The following is a 19,513-nucleotide window of genomic DNA, read 5'->3' as shown; positions in this document are numbered from 1 at the left end:
GGTGCTTCTTTGTGTCGCTGCAAGAAAACCGTTCAGTTTTGGGCTTTTGCAGGTGGCATTTAACTCCCTGAATGGCTCTAGCTCAGTGTCATGGCATTAAAAAGTCCCGTGTCTGCCTGATGCTGTGGCTGTCCGTCCTTCCCGCCTGCTTTGGTCCGTGCTGGTCGTGTCCATCAGGTCTGCAAAACTCCTCCCCTGAGGCCCTCATTAAACACTCTTTTGTCATGAAGCTGATGAAGTTTGGCTGTGATTAATCTGCCGTGCTGTGTGTGCTGGTGCAGTGTTTGTGTGTTTACAGGCGATGTTTCCTGCCTGTCTCCCTCTATCCCTCTGTGTTCCCTTGTCTCTACCCGGAGCGCCTGTCTGTGCCATCAGTCCGTGGGCAGCACAGTGGGGTCCAACAGGGTCTCATCAGTGGCATTTGTACCAAACCCCCCTCTTTATATGCAGGTTGTTTAGGGAATGGAATGGCTTCAGGAAGCCTTGTAAGATCCCATCTGGAGTACTGCTTCCAGCTCTGGGATCCCATCACAGGAAGGATATGGACCTGTTGGAGTGAGTCCAGAGCAGGCCGCCAAGATGATCAGAGGAATGGGGCAGCTTTGCTGTGAGAAAAGGCTGAGGGAATTGGGATTATTCAGCCTGGAGAAGAGAAGCTTTGGGGTGACCTAACTGTGGCCTTACAGTACCTGAAGGACTGCAAGAAACCTGGAGAGCGACTATTTCCAGGGGCCTGGAGTGCCAGGACAAGGGGGAATGGCTTCACACTGCCAGAAGGCAGCATTAGATGGGATATTGGGAAGAAATTCTTTTCTGTGAGGGTGGTGAGGCCCTGGCACAGGCTGCCCAGAGAAGCTGTGTCCACTCAATCCCTGAAAGTGTCCAGCGCCAGGTTGGAGGGGGCTTGGAGCAACCTGGTCTAGTGGAAGGTGTCCTTGCCTGTGGCAGGGAGTGGAATAAGATGAGCTTTAAGGCCCCTTCCAACCCAAACCATTCTGTGATTCCATGATTCTGTGATGTTATGCTCCTTCCTCCCTATCTGGTTGCAAATGGTAGAAATCATCAAAAGAACTGTTTTTCTGTTTTCAGAAAAAGATAAGGAGGCCCAGATTCTGCAAAGGCTTCCACATTTGCTGGGCTTTGCACAGAAATGGTGCCATGAAGGCAGAATTAAACCAGAGATGATACAGAAGATTAAGGATCTGCTGATTAATTCAGCCCAATTTTATGTCACGGTGCCATTAGCTCAGTGAGGTGTTGGTATCTCATTGAACCTCATTCCATCTGCTTGTAGCAATCAAGACTGCAAATTATTTTAGTAGAACTTAGAGCTTGGCTGTCTAAAATTGCAAAACAGTTTAGGTTTTTGTTTGACATTTACAATGTTGGGGGTTTTTTTGGTGTCAAGCACGATTGTTTCTTGATATTTTTACACCACTTCCAGGACTTACTAAAAATGGAATTGAAAAATTTGCAGTAAGACATTGAAACCAGCATTGCAGGACACTCAGACTGTTCCAAATGGTTCCATTGATGTGTAACTTGTGAAAAATACAGAAGGAAAAAGGATTCTAAATGCAATGGGTTTATAAATTAATCTGTTATTTTGCAGCTTTACTGAGCATCTCACTGAGTTGAGCATTTAAGCAAAGAATAAAGGAAGTAAAGTGGGGTGAGAGTGAAAGATGGGTGGTTATGTGTTGTAGACCAGACAATTATTAAGAGAAGAAGGGTAAGTGCTGCAGGTGAACCTAGAGTAGGTGTGTAGGGAAGCCAGCAGTGTGGGTTTGTGCTTCTCAAGGTCAGAGTACCCTGCTGAATGAAGCTCTGGTGTTTCGCCAGGAGTATCCACTCAAAGGGGTGCCCTCAGTGTCACTGCACTTCCTACAGCATTGTTGTCCAGAGATGCAAGTGCTGTTTGAGATGGTGAATGTCTTCTCATTGCAGTGAGGCTCCAGGGCATCTGCCTCTTTTCCAAGTGCTGGAAATACCTACGAGAGTGCTTTTGAGACACTCGAGTGTGCCTTTTGTCCCCTTGTCTTGGATGATTGTGCTGTTCAGAGGGATATCAGAGAGCCGGTGTGAGTGCACTCACTTGCTCATCATTCTTGTCTCCTGTCCTGGACTATCCCTCTCTTTTTTTTTTTTTTTGATTTCCTCAAGGTATTATTATTGACTACTATGGTCAAAAAAATCCATTGTTCATTTAGTTTAGTACAATTCATAGTAATGTATCTGTTTCAAAGGTTAGTTCAGGTGTTCAGGAATGAAGAAGTGTGTAGAATCACAGAACCACTAAGGTTGGAAAAGACCTCCAAGATCACTGAGTCCAATCTGTGACCGATCCCCACCTTGTCAACCAGACCAGAGCACTCAGTGCCACCTCCGGTCATTCCTTGAACACCTTTAGGGATGGGGACTCCACCACCTCCCTGGGCAGCCCCTTCCAATGCCTGACCAGCCCTTCTGTGAAGAAATTCTTCCTCATGTCCAAAATCTGAAGCTTAAATCAGTAGACTGAAGCTTATCTTACTATTTAGCATTGCTTGGGTGACAAGGCACATGTGGGGGTTCATGTGGGAGCTGCTTGAGGAGGGGGAAAGACTTGTTTTTTTCTGAACTACCATTATAATAAAAGCTGAATATTTGTGGGTTTATGGTGGACTAGTTCAGGGTAAACATACATGACAGAGTAGTGGAATTTTTGCTGGAAATCCAGCCTCCCAGCTTTGCTGTCAGCAGGATTTGTGGTTGTGAAGGTAGTAAGAAACAGCATTCCCAAAATAATTAATTTGGTGTGCATATAGGATGCTGGGGCCGCTGACAACATGTACTTGCTTTTTATCTCAAATTTGCTTTGTACTACAGCACTTTCTTGAGAAGAATGCATGCTTAGGGATGGATATGGACTGCCAGTGTAGGAGGCTGTATGGGAGGGCTCCTGCTTGCTGTGGATGCTGCTTTCAGCTCCAGTTGGGTGTTCTCTGTCGTGGGAGTTCAGTTGTTTTTTGTTGTACCTGCAGTGTCCCAAGCCTTAATAACAGACAGGAGAGCATGGGAGGGTGAAGATCCCGTTGCAAAGCTTTAATAGACAAGGAATGAGAGTCTGGAGGAAGGGCACTGATTGTTGTTACCTGTATTTTACAGATCAGGAGCCAGTTAGAAAATACCTGATGTACCTTTGTTCACATGTAGGACGTTTGGCAGGTGCAGGAGTTGAAGTTGGATTTTCTGAGCTTCAGTGGAGGCCCTTGACTGTCTGAGCTCCTGAGCATCCTGTGCTTGAAGCACCTCTGGGCACAGGAAGGAGAGATCCAACCCTCAGAAAGATGCTCCAATTACTTCTCCTGTGGGAATGCTGTGATATTGGAGCTTGTATTTTGAAACACAGACCTTCCCTCGGGCGTCATTACCTTAATTAAGGAAAAAAGTAAATGAGAGTGATCTGTGAGGAGATCAGTGTGCTCTGTTCTGTGCTAAAAACAGAGGGATGTTTCTAGGTGTGTTTTCAGCGAAAGCTTCCAAAATGTGATGTTCCCTTACAGGTTTGATACACCTGCGTGATCCAGTGCAGGTGCTGCTGGGACCTGCCAGATGTGGCTTTTCCATAAAATTAATAAACTTTATAGCTCTTACTCCTTTTATAGCTATGATGGCTTTTCAGTGCCTGGACCTTCCCATGTGAAATGGTTTCAACCAACACTGGAACTATAATATCAGGACACGAGTGTATGCAGCTCTTGGTTTCTGTTCTGGTGAAATCATGTGGAATGGCCTGGTTTAATCTTCTTATCAATAATAGCTTTATTTTTTTTTGTAATTAATAAAATTACTAAAAAGCCTATCAGGAGCCGTCAGGTCCAGGTGCATAAACCAAATAACATAATTTAATTGAACTAAATTGATGTAAAAGCAGCAGTTTCTAGCTTAGAAAATACAGCTGTTTTCCACAGAAGGAACTTCACCCCATGCTTATCTAAAAAAAAGAAATCATTCCAGTACTGAGTAAACACCTATATAAATATACCTTTCATAAATAAATAACAATTTTTGAGAGTTTTTGAAGGAACTGCTTCCACACAGAACCCCCCCAGTCCCCTTGCAGTGTGCCAGGAATTTGTCCTGTCAGCATGTGTCATGTCCTATTGAGAAAGGAACCGGGGAAAGGGCGGATTTCTCGGGATCTGGTGGAGCTGCTCAGATCAAAGCCATCATTAAACGCCGCAGAGATTCAGTCCAGCATGTGCAGCAGACGGGCACCAGCTGCACAACGACCTCCTGCAGCCCCGGGGCCTCTGGGGAACGGAGCTGGGAATGGGGTTGGAGCAGGAGCTGGGAACGGATGGGTGCGTGTCACCCGCGGGGAGCTGCTACCTCTGCTCAAGGTGCACAAGAGAAAAGAGCTCCCACAGCTTCTGCATCCTGGAAAATTAAAAAACTCTGGGGATTCCAGTAAAATCCTCAGTGCTTCAGACCTTGGGGGAAAGACACCCCTGTCCCAAGGGGCTGAGTGCAGAACGAGCCTCCACGTGACGGCTCCGTGGATGTGACTTGGCTGCTGTTGTTTGTTGTGTTTCTGCCTCAGTTTCAGCAGGAAAAATGAGCTCTGGGAAACAGGAGTCTGGGTTAAACTGAGCTTTAAATGGAAAAGAGTGATGGTGGGTCCAGTGAGCGGTGGTGAATGGAGTTAGATCCAGTTGGTGCCCAGAGGAAATGGCTTCAAGTTGTGTCAGGGGGTGTTTAAATTGGATATTGGGAAAATTCCTTCCTTTAAAGGGTTGTCCAGCCCTGATGCCAGCTGCCCAGGGCAGTGGTGGAGTCTCCATTCCTTGGAGGGATTTAAAAGCTGTGCAGATGCGGCACCTGGGGACAGGGGTTAGTGGTGGCCCTTGCAGTGCTGGGGAATGGTTGGACTTCATGGTCTCAGAGGGCTTTTTCAACCTGAACAATCCCATAATTCAATTAAAAGAAGATAAAACGTGGGCGAATGTTTTACTCTTGAGGTTTCAAGTGTCTGGTGAAAGAAGCCTGGCTGTGCCATGGGCAGGGCATGGTTGTGTTTTGGGAGGATCACTGCCATGGAGTTGGGATGTGGGGCTCTGGAGGGACGTGTGGCCTTTCAGAAGGGCTGGTTTTCTCTGGGGGAGAAAAAATACAGGAGCATTCCTGTAGTTTTAACTTGTTGTTTAAAAGAGCTTTGAAAGATCTGATTCTTGGGCCAAATGTTTCATCCCAGTTTTCCCTTTTGGTCAGTCTTGCATTGCTAAGCCTTTTAAATGCACTTGTACAAACAGAAAAAAACAACCTACTTTTGGCTGTAATGGCTGTGGGCCATTCTGCCAGTGCTTGTTGACCCTGTCATGCTTTCGGTTCAAAGGCCTTTGGGGCAGGATCTTTGGTCCAATTTTAGCAACTTTACGATGGATTTGGATAGTGCAAATAAACTTTTAAAGTCTCTGTAAAATTTCATCCTGAGCCTATAAATGAATAAATAAATCAGAGGTGATTGTCAGCGTTGGCCGTAGTTCTTGGTCTCTCAGTCAACGTTTATACTTGCACGCTACTTTTAAAGAAAGTTCTAAACATTTGAGATCGGAAGAGATTAAAAAAATTGGCACGTCTTCAGTAATTTTGTATTTGTTTAAAAAAAAAAAGTGATTTATGATTGGTGAATGACTTAATTGCAGTCGGAGCGAGGAGATGTGATTTTGCTCTGATTTCTCTTTCTTGTAATTTCTCAGCAGCAGCAATCTGGTGGAAGGGCAAGTCCTTGACACTGCAATTTGGTGCAATTACTCCTGGAAAATTCATGTACTTAGAAGCTTTTATATTAGTTTCAGATTTCAGCACTGATAATGCCAGTGATCCTCAAGGAACATGAGGCTGGTGAGTGTTGTGAAGTTGTAGCTACGCAGCTACTGCTTTTGGCTCCCTCCTTGTAAACTTCTCCATTAATATAATTTGCATAAGTGAAGCTGCTTCGTCTCCTGACGCAGGGACCAGAGGGGGGTGTGGACAGGTGTTGCTGAGCTTTAATCCCTTCCATCACACAGGGCTCTGGGGTGAAATTTATTGTTAATCATCCACGTCAGTTCTAAGAGCATTAGTTCATTGCAATGAAATGAGCTGGCAGGGGGCTTGGTGTGAACTTCAGGGGGGTATGAGGGCAGAAAATGGGGCAGAAATGGGTGAACTTGGGACAGAAAATGGCAGAGCCCTATTCTGTCCCGTGGAAGGGGTGGTAGGCACATGGTGTGCCATGTTTATGGAGAGAAATCAGAGTTTGGGTTCACTCATTACTGCTTTGTCAGCTGGTGAGAATGAGAGTAGAATGAGCATTTGAACTAATTAATCACAGAATCACAGAAAGATTTAGGTTGGGAAAGACTTCCAAGACTGAGTGTGATTCTGTGATTTTACAAGTAATAGATAAATGTATCAGGTTAAATGGTCTGATGGTCCTTTCTGATTTTCTGTGCTGGGAATTTACCTGATGAACTGCCAGAACCAAAGTGACAACATGTAAAATAGCTTTTACAGCAACTGAGAACCAAGCTGTTTTGGAGAAGTATTGACTTCTGCTGAACTTTGAGCTGGGTGCAATCTGAGAGGAAGCAGAATGAAATGGGTTCAATGTTTTGTGAGTGCTCACTGTTTATTACCTCTGACACAGGAATAAGTGAAGGTGACTGGGTGATGTGGAGAAGGGATGCTGGGAGTGCAGAGGGCAGGCACTGCGAAAGCTTGGCAGACACAGCAGTGGCCGTGGAATTGCTGAATATCTGGCATTTTCCTGAAATAATTATTAGCGTTTGAGTAGTTTTTGGACATGCCAGGAGCCATCAGGAGCTTAGTGTGCCGTTGGAGACAGGAGCCACACGTGGCAGAGGGATGGTACCTGCTCTGACGACAAAGGAGGGAGAAAATAAATCCAGCTTTATTTTACAGACTGGGGATCTGAGCAGATAAAGTTTATGACCTGCCTGCAACGATACAGGAAATGTTGATAGAGTTAATTTCTGAACTCTGCTCCCCTCAGTCTCTGTAAAGCTGCTGTTTCATTCTTGTTTTGTATTTCCGTTCTCTTGTTTCTGTTTCAGCCTATACATGAATGTATTAGTGGCTGTAACTGCTCATTCTTAATGCAACCCTGGTTCTTCAATGCTGGCAACAAGACCAGACATTCTTTTCTCAAGCTGTGGTGTGTATATGTGCACCTGTACAACAGATAACATCCCACAAATCTGAACTCTTATTGATTTGTAAGAAAAAATCATGTGCTTTGCTGATAAATAATTAAAAACTCCTTTAAGATCCAGTAGTAAGTAGCTTCTTGACTTAGTTCCAATAGTAGGAGTATGTATATGGATACATCTTGTCACCTCATTCTTTGCCCTTTCCCCTTCCAAGGTGTGAGGTACTTTCAGAAGAACTCCTGTAACAAACCTTCAGGGACAGGATTCATGTAAAATGAATAGCAGAACTTTTATAGAGTTGTAGACTGGTTTGGGTTGAAAGGGACCTTAAAGGTCATCTCATTCCAAATCCCTGCTGTGGGCAGGGACATCTTCCACTAGAACAGGTTGCTCCAAACCCTGTCCAGCCTGGCCTTGAACACTTCCAGGAATGGGGCAGCCACAGCTTCTCTGGTAGCCTGTGCCAGGGCCTTACACCTCTCACAGGGAAGAAATTTTTTCTGATATATAATTTAAATGTACTCTCAATTTGAAGCCATTCCCCTTGTCCTGTCACTATGTGGAAAAAGTCCCTCCCTATCTGTCTTGGAAATACCAAAACAAGTGCTGTTTGTTTTCTTCTCCTCTGTAACTCCTATTTTCTCCATATTCCCACATCCATTCTGGTCATGCTCCTGCTGCCTGTCTGAACTGGGGCTGCCCAATGGGCTGTTCCTCAGGCTCTGGTTGCCATCCTGTGGGTTCTGCTGTGGCAGACACACTTGTACTCCCAGCAGAAGTTTAATTTCTCTTGAGTGCCATGCTTATCCTTGGAGCCACAGACTATTCCTGATCTGTTACAGGGCAACAACAAGAGTGATTGTTGTTGGCACTGGCTCTGGTTGCAGCCAAGGACAAGTCCTGGCTCTGGGTGAGCTCCTTTCCAAGGGACCTCCTGGTTTGCTACTGCTGCTGTATCTCATCTGAGAGGATTGCAGATGCTCTTGCTGTGCACGTGTCCTTTTCTGTGTTGGAAAGAAGATAATGTGTTTTCTTCTTAGTTTTTCAGACATGTCTTGGAGGAGACATTTTCCGCCTGTACCGACCTTGGCACTGCGGCTGCTGCCTGTGCCCTGCCAGGCTGTCACAGGCAGCAAGAGCTGTTTAATTACAGGATGGATTTTAACCTTGAAGGTTGCTTTTCAGCGGCGTTCTTTGATCAAGTCTGAAAGACCAGGATGCTGGCTGGAGTATCTAGAGCTTCAAGATGGAGCCTGAAGCTCCTTTTAACAGACTTTTCAGCTTGTGCTTGACATAAATCCCTTTTCTGGGGAGGCGGAGGAGCTGACCAGGTTGGAGTGACCTGTGCTGCTTGTAGAGTTCATGGTTTGATGGTGATGCAGATAGTCATCCTCCTGCCTGCTCTGGGCAGGCAGCGTGCTCTGACCTGCTCCGCAAGCCCTGGGGCGTTTGTTCAGCTCAATCTCTGAGGGCAGCTTCACCCAGGGGCTGTGAGAGATGCAGGAGCACTCAGCTGCCCACACTCCTGGCACCAGTGCTACGTGGGGACTGTTGGCATTGCTAAGGATCAAGATACTTGTCTCATTTGCAAAAAATCCCCTCTCCTAAAACCTCTTTACTGTGTCACAGCTACGAGAGTTGTCTCTGACCAGCTGTGGGGTGGGCACTGCTGGGCATCTGGCCCTGGGGCTTTGCTGTGCTCCAGGTACCTGCTTAATGTGGGCCCAGTTAAATCAGCAAGTCATGGAATGGCAGAATCATTGAGGTTGGAAAAGACCTCCAAGATCATCGAGTCCAACCTGTGCTGATCCCCACGTTGTCCCCCAGCCCAGAGCACTGAGTGCCACGTCCAGTCGTCCTTGAACACCTCCAGGGATGGGGACTCCACCACCTCCCTGTGTAGCCCCTTCCAATGCCTGACCACCCTTTCCATGAAAGAAAAGGTACCCAGGAAGAGGTACCCAGAGTCCAAGTTGCATTTCTAACAACATTTTAAGCCTGATTTTTGATTTTCCCTAAATATACTTTTCCTAGTATTTCAGTTGACTCGGGGCCTGTGGACCGCAAACGGAACGTCTGAATTTTTTACCGTTTCGTATTTTTTCAAGAGGCTTTGCTGCAGTCCAGTCGGATATACTTTTGTTTCTGAAGTCTCCCTGGATTTCATTTTTAGCCAACTTTTGTTTCTGCCCATTTTGAGTGCTGCTATTAAGGTAGATCATGCTGTGAACCGAGATGAACTCGTGTGAAAGCGGCCACTTCTCGCATTAGTGCATGGTTTGCGCTGACGGCATCTCTGGCCGGGGAAGGCTTTTCAGAAATGGCTGTGTTTCTGTGAAATGCAGCTTTTAGTCCCAGATTGTTTATGTGTAGGGCAACTAATGAGTCGATAGACAAAAGCAGAGAGGGAACCTTCCTGTTTGTGGAATGTGCTAAGGTCCATTTTAAAATATTCCATCCTTGTGAAGGATACACAGACTCTGCTTCGTTTCTTTGAACTCAATGGGATTTTTACCTTTTAACTTCCATGTGAGAATTAGGAGGTGATTATTCTGGGTAGTCATAATCCACTCCATGTAATTTATTCCTATTATTCATATGGATAAGGAGAAATGATTTTAAAGGGATGAGAGTGTTGTTGAGGAGCTGGAATGCAGTGTGGACTCCTGTAGCCTGTGATCATTTTACAGATTTGTTCAGATTCTGTAGCTGCAAAAAACATTTTGTTCCTTTGACACGTTATCCATCAGACCAGAAGTGCGAGATGTCGGGAGAGGAGGAGAGGTGCTGGAGAGATTTGCTCGTTACACAATCAGTGTTTTCCTGGACACTTCAGTCACACGTTAAATTTTCATTGTCTTCTCCCATTGTCTAGATCTGTTGATGTAATTTCTTGCAGTGCACTTGTTGGAGCAGAGGAAAGCTTTCTTGATGTCGTTATTATGAAAAAGGCTTATTCTGTTACTAATGGTCTGGTGGTCAGTGGGAACAGGACAGTGCTGGTTGTGATGGCAGTGCTGATGGCTCGGGGCAGCCAGGAGGATGAGGAGGGGGAACCTGGGGGCCTTTGGTGACTCAGACCAAGCTTGTTTATCTACAAGAGGGTCCTTCTGTAAGCAGGACAGTGGGAAGCTATGGTTGGAAAAAGACTTAGATTAGATATTAGGGAAAAATTCCTGCCTTTGTGGGTGGAGAGGCCCTGGCACAATTGCTCAGAGAAGCTGTGACTGCCCCATCCCTGTAAGTGTTCAAGGCCGGGTTGGATGGGGCTTGGAGCAACCTGTTCCAGTGGAAGGTGTCCTTGCCCCAGCAGCGGGTGGAATGAGATGAGCTTTAAGGTCCCTTCCAACCTGAATCAGCCTGGGATTCTGTGATCTCTATTTACTGCTCCCTCTTCGTTTGAAATCAGTATTTTGTTTAGGTTGTTAAAATACACAGAGAGCAGACCCAGTTCTTAAAGAACAAATAAACAGCAAGTTCGTCACTGAATAATTTATCATCTCAAACCTGATTAACAGTGTTTAGCCCTCCCAGTTCTTGTCTAACTTGATGTGGTGGTTGGCCTCCAGAGTTCTCGCTTTGGATCACAGTGTTCATAGATCTGTGTTCCATGTGGGCCTTGGAGATATACAGTAAAACTATTAATAGGATAGTTTCCTGGATGGGGGTTTAGGGCCTTCCAGCAAAGTTCTTGGCTTTTATTATAGACTTTTTTCTGTTCAAGTAATTCCTCGTGCCTCCGGCCCTCATTTGAGAAGGAGTGTGGATACTTTCCTCCCTCAATGGATGAGATATTTGTTAATAATTGTGAGGTTTCTCAGAGGCTCAGGTGATGGGGTCTGTGTGAGCACAAGAGAGGGGATGGTCTCTGAGATCAGCAGGGCTCTGCTGCTCACCATGACTGCACGATTATTTGTTAAAGAAGAGGCCTTAGAAAAAAAATGGATGAGAAATAACCACAGAAATTCAGTTGCTCTTCTGAAAATGTTAAAATTTGTCTGCAAGAACCGACCTGTTCATTTTTATCCCACATGAAATAGTTCAGAGTCTGCATTTTACAAGGATTAGGTGCTCAGTCTTGCTACTACAGAAATAGGAGTGATATTTAATGGTTTAGAGCATCAGTATTTTGTACAAGGTTATTTTTATAATAATACATGGTATCTATGAAAATATCAGTTTTAAAATTGGAAACAGAGAAAGTCCAGTGGAATTTTGACTTGATACTGTGACAATAGAGTTGTTTTATCAAGGCCCAGCACGGCCGGCCTGCATTGATTTTTAAAATTTATGTACTTGTATTGTTGCCCATATGAAATTTTTATAGGCATTATATTACAATGAATATTGAGGTTACTCGACAAATAAAGGAAATCTTTGTTAATGTGGTTTAAATGAGAGATTGTGACATTATAAATTAGGCAAAGTAGATGTTAAGTGCACTGCAGCCAAGTGAGGTGCCTAATGGAGCTGCTGTTGGCTCATTTTCTGCTGATCCCTGGCAGCTCCAGTGTTAAAGCCTGAGGCAGCTCGGAATGACTTGTAAGTTTGTTTTATGGGAGCTAAAACCTGATGCAGGAATAAAGAATCAAAGTGGTGACCAGGATGCCCCCTGGGAAGTGCTGTGACCCCAGAGATCATCCCAAGGCCCAGACCTGACATGGTCCCTGTCCTGGGCAGCCTGTACCAAGGCTGGAGAGCCCTTTAGAGGAAGGAATTTTCCCTGATATCCAACCTGAACCTCCTCTGGCACAGCTTGAGGCTGTTTTATCTCATCCTGTCCCTTGTTCCCTGGGAGCAGAGCCTGACTCCCACCTGGCTCCCACCTCCTGTCAGGGAGTTGGAGAGAGCCAGAAGGTCCCCCCTGAGCCTCCTTTTTTCCAGGCTGAGCTCCCCCAGCTCCCTCAGCCTTTCCTAGTGCTCCAGACCCTTCCCCAGCTCTGTTCCCTTCCCTGGACACACTCCAGCCCCTCAGTGTGTTTCTTGTCCTGAGGGGCCCAGAACTGTCCCCAGCACTGGAGGTGCCTCAGCAGTGCCAGCACAGGGATGGGCACTGCCCTGGTCCTGCTGCCACACCATGGATGGTACAGGCCAGGTGCCACTGGCCTTTTGCCCACCTGGGCACATCCTCGGGTCCTTTTCTGATGAGCAGCTCTCCAGCCTCTCTATCCCCAGCCTGGAGTGTTGAGTGGGGTTGTTGTGACCCAAGGGCAGGACCCAGCACTTCACCTTGTTGAACCTCATTGCCCTCAGCTCATTCATCCAGCTTGTCCAGTCTTTTACGTGGATATTTCATTTCATTGATCCTTTTCTTCAAAGTATGGTAAAGGTCTGGTTTAAAAAAAGCAATTTCAAGTAACTCTTCTTTTTTTTCCTTCTTTTTTTTCCTTCAGTATCCGCAGTGTTATGCAGAAATACCTCGAGGAAAGGGGTGAATTAACCTTTGACAAGATCTTTCATCAGAAAATTGGTAAGTCCTATTGCAATCAAATGTTACTCGTGAATATTTTAAAGATTGGTTTGGTTTTTACATTTCTCTGTCATGACTGCTGAGAAATCAGTGCTGTAGATGGTCTGAAGAACCATGGAACAGGACTTAGTAAAACAAAGGTCTTCAATAAAACACAGTGTTGTGAAAGGGAAGAAGACGAAGCAAGGCAATCTGTCAACTTCAGGTTCTGGAAAACTACAGGGAAAATAATTAAATTATTTGGAAACATCAAAGAGAAAATTATATTACTTGGTATGGGCTTGTCAACAATATAATGTGTCACATCAGTTAAACTTTTTTTCCTCCACAGAGGTAATGAGTCTGTTCATAAGGGAGCAGGAGTAGGAAAGATCCCAGATGTATTGTCTTGACCCTCTGACGTCATGTTCTTGCTCACAACGAGGGGAGATGTGGCCTGGGTGAAACCACTTTGTGCTGGGGGTGAAACTTTGGGAAAGTGGACTTGCGGAGCAGTTGATCAGTATTCCATGGAAGGCTGGATCCAGGGAGTTTGCACAGGAACGTCAGAGATCAGTGTTTTAGTTAACTGTGAGTGCAGGGCTCAAGAACCTCTGTGTCCTGCTGACGTGCTGTGACCACACCGAGGACAAGGGCAGAGTTACAAACTCTCCGTAAACCACAGAAGGGGAAAATTGCAGTGCTCCACAGTCAGATCCAGCAGTGCCCTCCCCAGCTGTGCTGGAGCAATCACACAAACACAGGGTGCAGAACCTCGGGGTGGGTGGACGTGTTTCAGTGACTTGGCTGTGACACGAGCCCTGGGTTGTGTTGGCTCAGCTGTATCACACAACTAAATATAAAATCAGTGTTGTAGCCAGTGAGGCATGTGAAATAATCCTCTTCTGGCAGAATGTTCTGTCCATTCTGGCACTGGATTACAAAATATACATGGACCTGCTGGGGAGAATCCAGGAAAGAGCAGTGGGAATGAGCAGACTTTGCTGAGCAGTCTGTTAAATGTGACCTACAGGGAAGTATTGAAATAGGGTGTGATGTGGGTGGCAAAAGGGAGAAGTGAGGTTGAACATTATTCAAACCCAGAGAAGCTGTTGCAGAAATGATGAGGTTAGTCCATTTTCCAGAGGCTTAATGTCTCAAGTAAAAAAAAATCTGGATACAAAAAAAACCTGTTTTAGTAGCAGGGTGGGTAGTAAAGCAGGGAATGGATCTCATGAGGGGCTTGTGAAATCTTTGTCCAGCAGATCTGCGGAGTGGGTTGGCTGGGACAGCACAGCTGCTCCTGTCTTGCAAAATGAGGAGTAGGCTGGGAAGACTCAAGGAGGTCAATGGTTTTATTCCTGTCTGAAATGCACTGAGACTGCAGTGAACACAGTGCTGCTGTACCTGGTTTCCTAGGAAAGGTGGTGACACGGGGGCATCTTTGGGCTGATGTGTGGTCTGTTATGTGTGCATGAAACTATGACTTTGTATTGTGGCCAAAAATTTTACCACATAAATGCACAGATACCTCATTTGCTTGCACTGACACCTCAGTGTGTGCTTCAGTTCAGATGCCTGTGCTGAATCATTAATATTTTGCTGTAGCATGGCACTTGCAAAATAAGCGGAATTTTAAGCAACCAAACACAGCCTGGCTTCAACTGAGCATGTTTGGGGACAGTGAAATGAAGAAGTCCTTTTTTTTTCTCTCTAAAGAAAAAAAAGAAGTCCAACAGGCCGACTTCTATGTAATAGATATTTATATTTATGTAATTGAATGCTTTTCATTACCAGTTGGTTCTGAAAAACAGGACTGTTGCAGTTATTTTGATAAGTTACAGCAATTATTATTAGGTAGCTGGAAGTTTGGGAGGACTAGATCTTTCCTTTCTTTCCCTCATGTTTGTAGTAGCCATTGAACCTGGAATTTTAGAGCCTGGAGTTTCATTAACATATTAGTTTCTTGCCCAGATGTTGAGCTGCAGAGCTAGAGCTGTGCAGAGAGGAGGGGTTTTCTCCTCCTCTCCCCTGATACTGTCAGAGCAGGACTTGTCCTGGATAACCTGGAAAGCAGGAGCAGTTCTGTTACCGCTTTGCTGGAGTTTCAGTTATTTCTGAAACTGAAGTAGGATTTAGAATGGAATTAAAAAAAAGATTAAAGCTAAGCACGACTGTTTTTAACAGCAGACTTGGCATTGCACTGAAAAATATTCTATTTCCTTACTGTGGTTGTTCATTTAAATTTTATTGCATTTTCTAGCCTGTTCTTTGCCATTCAATTAGCTCTGTTTCCAGACATTAGCATAATTGCTTGTGGTAAAGTACCTGCAGTTTTAGGCAAGCATTATGCAAAAGGCTGGTGAAAAGAAATATGGGGAGGTAATTAAAAGTCTAATCACTTTTTTGTTCTGCTTGTTGTCTGTTTGTACAGCGGGGATGTGGCCAGACCACAGGTAGGGCAGGTCCTGGGTGTGCAGGTGTGGGGTGGAGTCTAAATGAACCCGAGTGCAGTGAATCTCTGAGCTGTGATTCTGCTGGTTCATCCCTTCCTGCCAGCTCCTCGGGGCCGTTATTTCCTCAGCTGAGGAGCCATCCAGTATGCACTGCTGTATCCTCTCATACTGACTATAAAACTGCGTCGTGCTACTTGGTTTTAGCTTGGCAAGTGCTGTAGATGAGGACTGTTAAGCTTTTTTTCCCCCCAGACAAATTCTTCCTCACAGCTCCAGGTCACTGTTTTTTCTTTAGTTTTCAGTATCCTTTCAAATGTAAACCCAGGCTTTGATCAGCTGTCTGATACAAGGACTCTGATGTCATGCAGAGTGTTCCTGTGGATGTTTCCCTATGGATGTGTCTAATTATGGTGCTGGTCTTATCATCTGCAAGTATTTATCTTTAATGAGCCCTAAAATCCTTTTAGAGTCAATGCTTTCCAGGTCCCACTGTCAAAGCTTGACCTAAATTTCCTCCCTGCCACTTCCTTCAGGTGTGCAACTGCACAGGCAGCTTGGGCTTGGAAACCAAAACCTTTAGGATCAGATTAAGAGCAGGAAACTCATCAGGGGGGACAATGGCCTGAAGGCTTAATCATATTTGCATAAACAAACATCTGTTCTCTATTTACATCTTTTCCCTCATGAAGGCAAATAAGCTGCCCTCATCTCTTGACGCTGGCACTGCTGTTTGCTGGAGCGATGCTCCAGAATGATCTTGAACTCTCTAAGAATGGCCCGATGAGTCAGAGGACATGAAGCTCGTTGGAGCACCCAGACGAGAGCTCTGGCAGCACTGCCAGCCCAGCACAGCCGGCTGTTCCTGCAGAAGCTGCTTCCTCCACCAGCAGAAGCCTCTTGGGGAAGTACAGCGTGTCTCGAAGCCGAGTGCGTAACCACCTTAGCTGGTTTTCTTCTTACCACATCCTGTTTGCTACAACACCAGATTATCAGTTTCTTTAGAAAAAGAGACGTTTTGAGATAGTTTTGGAAGTGTCCAAGGCCAGGTTGGAGAAGGCTTGGAGCGAGGTGGTCTAGTGGACAGTGTCCTTGCCCATGGCAGGGGGGTGGAATGAGATGAGCTTTAAAGTTCCTTCCAACCCAAACCATTCTGAGATTCTGGTATCCCAATATCCATAATTTATGTGTGGAATGTACTCCATAACTGCATTAAGATTGCACATGGAGTCCTTCTCGTGCTCCCTTGTCCTGCAGGGTGGGCACCCTTAGAGAGCCCCTGCTCTCAGAGGGCAGGTGGGAAATGAGCTGTCAGGAGTGTGGCTGCAGGGCAGATCAGGGTCTGCTGCAACCAGGGTGACTGGGGGCATTAAAGGGAGTCAGTTAGGTCATAATGTTGCTTCAGAATAGGATTGTTGGTTCTTAAATGCTTTGGAGCAAACTTGCTGCCACTTATAGTTCAGTGACTCTTGTGTCTGACGCTGGGCTTTCAGGCAAACTGCATCTACCTGTGAGGGAATTCCTGAGGGAATAAAGCTGGATTAGAAATCCTGGGATGTGATGCTAAAGCATCCTACAGCTTCATGTCCTGCTTCGGTTCAGCCTTGGCTTCTCTGATGACTGTTTGGTTCCCTCCTGAAGGCAAATAGGCTGCTCTCATCTCTTGAAGCTGGTGAGATATGGTGGTTTGTCTACACCCCTCTCAGTTTCTCATCTCTTTGCAGAACCGTTGGGTTTGGGTCTTGGGAAGGATGAGAACAGGACATCTTTTAGCAGTTTCAGCAGCTGGTCTTGCTGAAGTGTAAGTTTTTCACCTTGCCTAGGAAATAACTTGCATTTTTTTTCCTTCCTGAAGCTGGATCTTTATTTTCATCACTTGTAGAAGAACTAATTAAACCAACTTGTAGGTGTCGTGTAACGAGTTGCAAACTTTTTTTTTCCTCTATTTACCATCCACTTTTGCATAGTGAGGGATGATCTTTCTTGGGTGATTCATTTCACTGTCTTTCATATCCTCCTCAACCAGCAGGCTCCAAGCTGGAGGCCTTCCCAGCCGGGGTGAGCATTTTGCCATCTGCACCACTGCTGCCTCCTACCCACATGTAGCTGGTGAGGGGTTTGGAGGCTCCTGCTCTGCTCCTGTCATCCTCCTCCCCTCAGCACACACCCTGTGGGTCCTGAGCTCTTCAGCTGAGCTTCCAGAGCGTTTGCTCTATTTTGTAGATCCTTCTGCACAGGGACTTTTCTGCCTCAGCTCGAGGGAAACGTGCTCCTGACCCTTCTGGCTGCTGTTTCCTCCAGCTTGGTCAGGGACAATTTTCTGTTTAAAAAAAAAAAAAAAACCAACCCAAAACTAGGGTGTGAGCAGCAACAGAGGTGTTTTTTGGGGCAATGAATCATGGTTTCTGTTGCTTGTTTCTCTAGTTGTGGACTCATTTCATTATTTCAGAGCTTTGGTGCTAATCATTAGAAAGGAGTTAAAATCTGTTGAGAAAAACATTCTTGCTCTTCCTCTTTGTGCTGGCAGTGTGGCAGTGCACTGCACTCCCCGAGCTGCCTAAAAATAACAGGCTGGGAAAAGTGCCTCCCTAGAGCATTATTTAAGCTATTGTTTAATTTAAGCAGAAGATCTATGTGCTGTTGGCATTCTGGACTAATTAAATAGTCCTCTGAGGAAATAACAATGAAGGCAATAAAACTTGGTCGGGAGTAAAGAACAGCACCTGAGTTTTTGGCTGTGAAGAGAGCAGTGATGACTTTTCTTAGCTGTGTCATGAGACTTGTAGCACTGCTATAATTTTGCTTTATTCTGGTACTTTGATGTTAGATAATGTGCAGCCATATAGCAGGGAAAATCATTACTTGGTGGGTTTTCTGTAAAATCAAGGAGCCAGGTTGTTTGTTCAAGTGGTTTTTCTCTGGGGTTCCGGTTCTGACTTGGCAGCCACCACACAGAAGTAGACACCACCAAAATTAGGAAGTTGCTTTATGAACAAAAAATGACATTTAAAATGCTGTTTAAAGACCAATCTTCTTTCTTGTGTTATTTCTTATTTTCAATACAAGTTGAGACTGGAGCTTGGGTTGTGAACAGTCTGCAGGAGGCTCTCAGGGATCTGTTGAAGCCGTGCTGTCCTTGCACAGTTCTGTGATCAGTGGAAAACAACACAGAACCCAAACCACAAGTAGATGTTGGAAACTGTGTGACTGTAAACCGAAACAGAAACCATTAATGTGAGACATCTCACAGAGGAGCTGCTCCTTACACCATTCTCTCTGCTTGTATCAAACGGGATGGAACAGTGAAAGAGAGAAAATCCACAGTCAGAGCCTTCTAAAACTCTGCCCCTTCTGCTGTTTGCAATGTTTTTCACCAAATTAGTGTTAGATTTATGATCTGTTTTTTATGTCATAATTTCAGTGTTACTGGAAGCTACATTTCTTTCAAAACCCTCTTATTTTGTGGTAAAATAAAGTGGTGCTTGGCATGAATTACATCGGAGATTGTTTAGAGGGATGTTGATGGAACTCCCACTGTAGATTTTATGTGCATTGGAGTTGTCTGTCTTGATGTCAGGGACAAAGAGTATCCAAAGTCACTATCAAAATGCATGTATTCATCTGGGTTTTTCTTCTGATGATAAATAATTGAGCATTTCTTTGTTGGGCTGCAGCCTGATCCCCTGCCTGCCTTTGTGGGGGGTTGAAGATGCTCAGTTATGTGATTTCCCAGGGGAGCTGCAGATTAAATCTAAGCTTTAAAATAGGAAAAATATATATCCTATCATCTGGAACGTCACATAATGGATAATTTACATATGCTGGTATATTTGCATTTATATGCAGTGTAGTTCTTGGAAGATTTAAGGCATGGAGAAAAAGGTCTTTATCTCAGCAGAGCAGTGCAGTTACACAGTTCTGGGGTTAAATTGTCAAGAATTCCAGGCAGACTGGAAATTTTGAACTGAATCAGTATCATAGGAGAGAAGAAGAGAATATTAACAAATATCACTATATATAGAGAGAACAAGTTATAAATTATTTGAATGACATTTCTCTTGGATGTTTCCAGTGAAGCTTCCAGCAAACACACACACACCCCAGGCAGCCCTGCACCACCTGCAGCGGCCCCGCTGTGCACATGTCATAGGTGTGTTTGGTTTGCCCCAGGAAGCTTGAAGGTAAACTCATTCCTTTAGGATCAGATGGGCCCTGGGTGGTTGGTTCAGTCCTCCCACAGCTGCAGAGCCAAGCCCTCGGTCTCCTGCAGTGGTGGCTCTCCAGCCTCTTCTCCCAGCTCTGTTTGCCACGGCTTTAAGCTGTGTCAGGGGAGGGTCAGGTTGGATCTCAGGAAAAGGTTCTTCAACCAGAGGGTGGTCAGGCACTGAACAGGCTCCCCGGGGAATGGTCATGGC

The 19,513-nt window shown here is 45.2% G+C and overlaps 1 protein-coding gene across 1 annotated transcript in view; it reads left to right on the top strand.

The window, feature by feature from the left end:
- GRK3 (G protein-coupled receptor kinase 3) overlaps window positions 1–19,513 on the top strand; it is a 65,647-nt gene that overhangs the window by 4,523 nt on the left and 41,611 nt on the right. The window contains 1 exon segment of the mRNA XM_029961106.1: window positions 12,590–12,666. Within this exon segment, the coding sequence (XP_029816966.1) occupies window positions 12,590–12,666 (77 nt within the window).

The sequence above is a fragment of the Manacus vitellinus genome, unplaced genomic scaffold (assembly GCF_001715985.3).
Source record: "Manacus vitellinus isolate BGI_N305 unplaced genomic scaffold, ASM171598v3 scaffold_31_pilon, whole genome shotgun sequence".
NCBI lineage: Eukaryota > Metazoa > Chordata > Aves > Passeriformes > Pipridae > Manacus > Manacus vitellinus.
The sequence above is the reverse complement of the archived record's forward strand: the minus strand, read 5'-3'. Positions and strand labels throughout refer to the sequence as shown.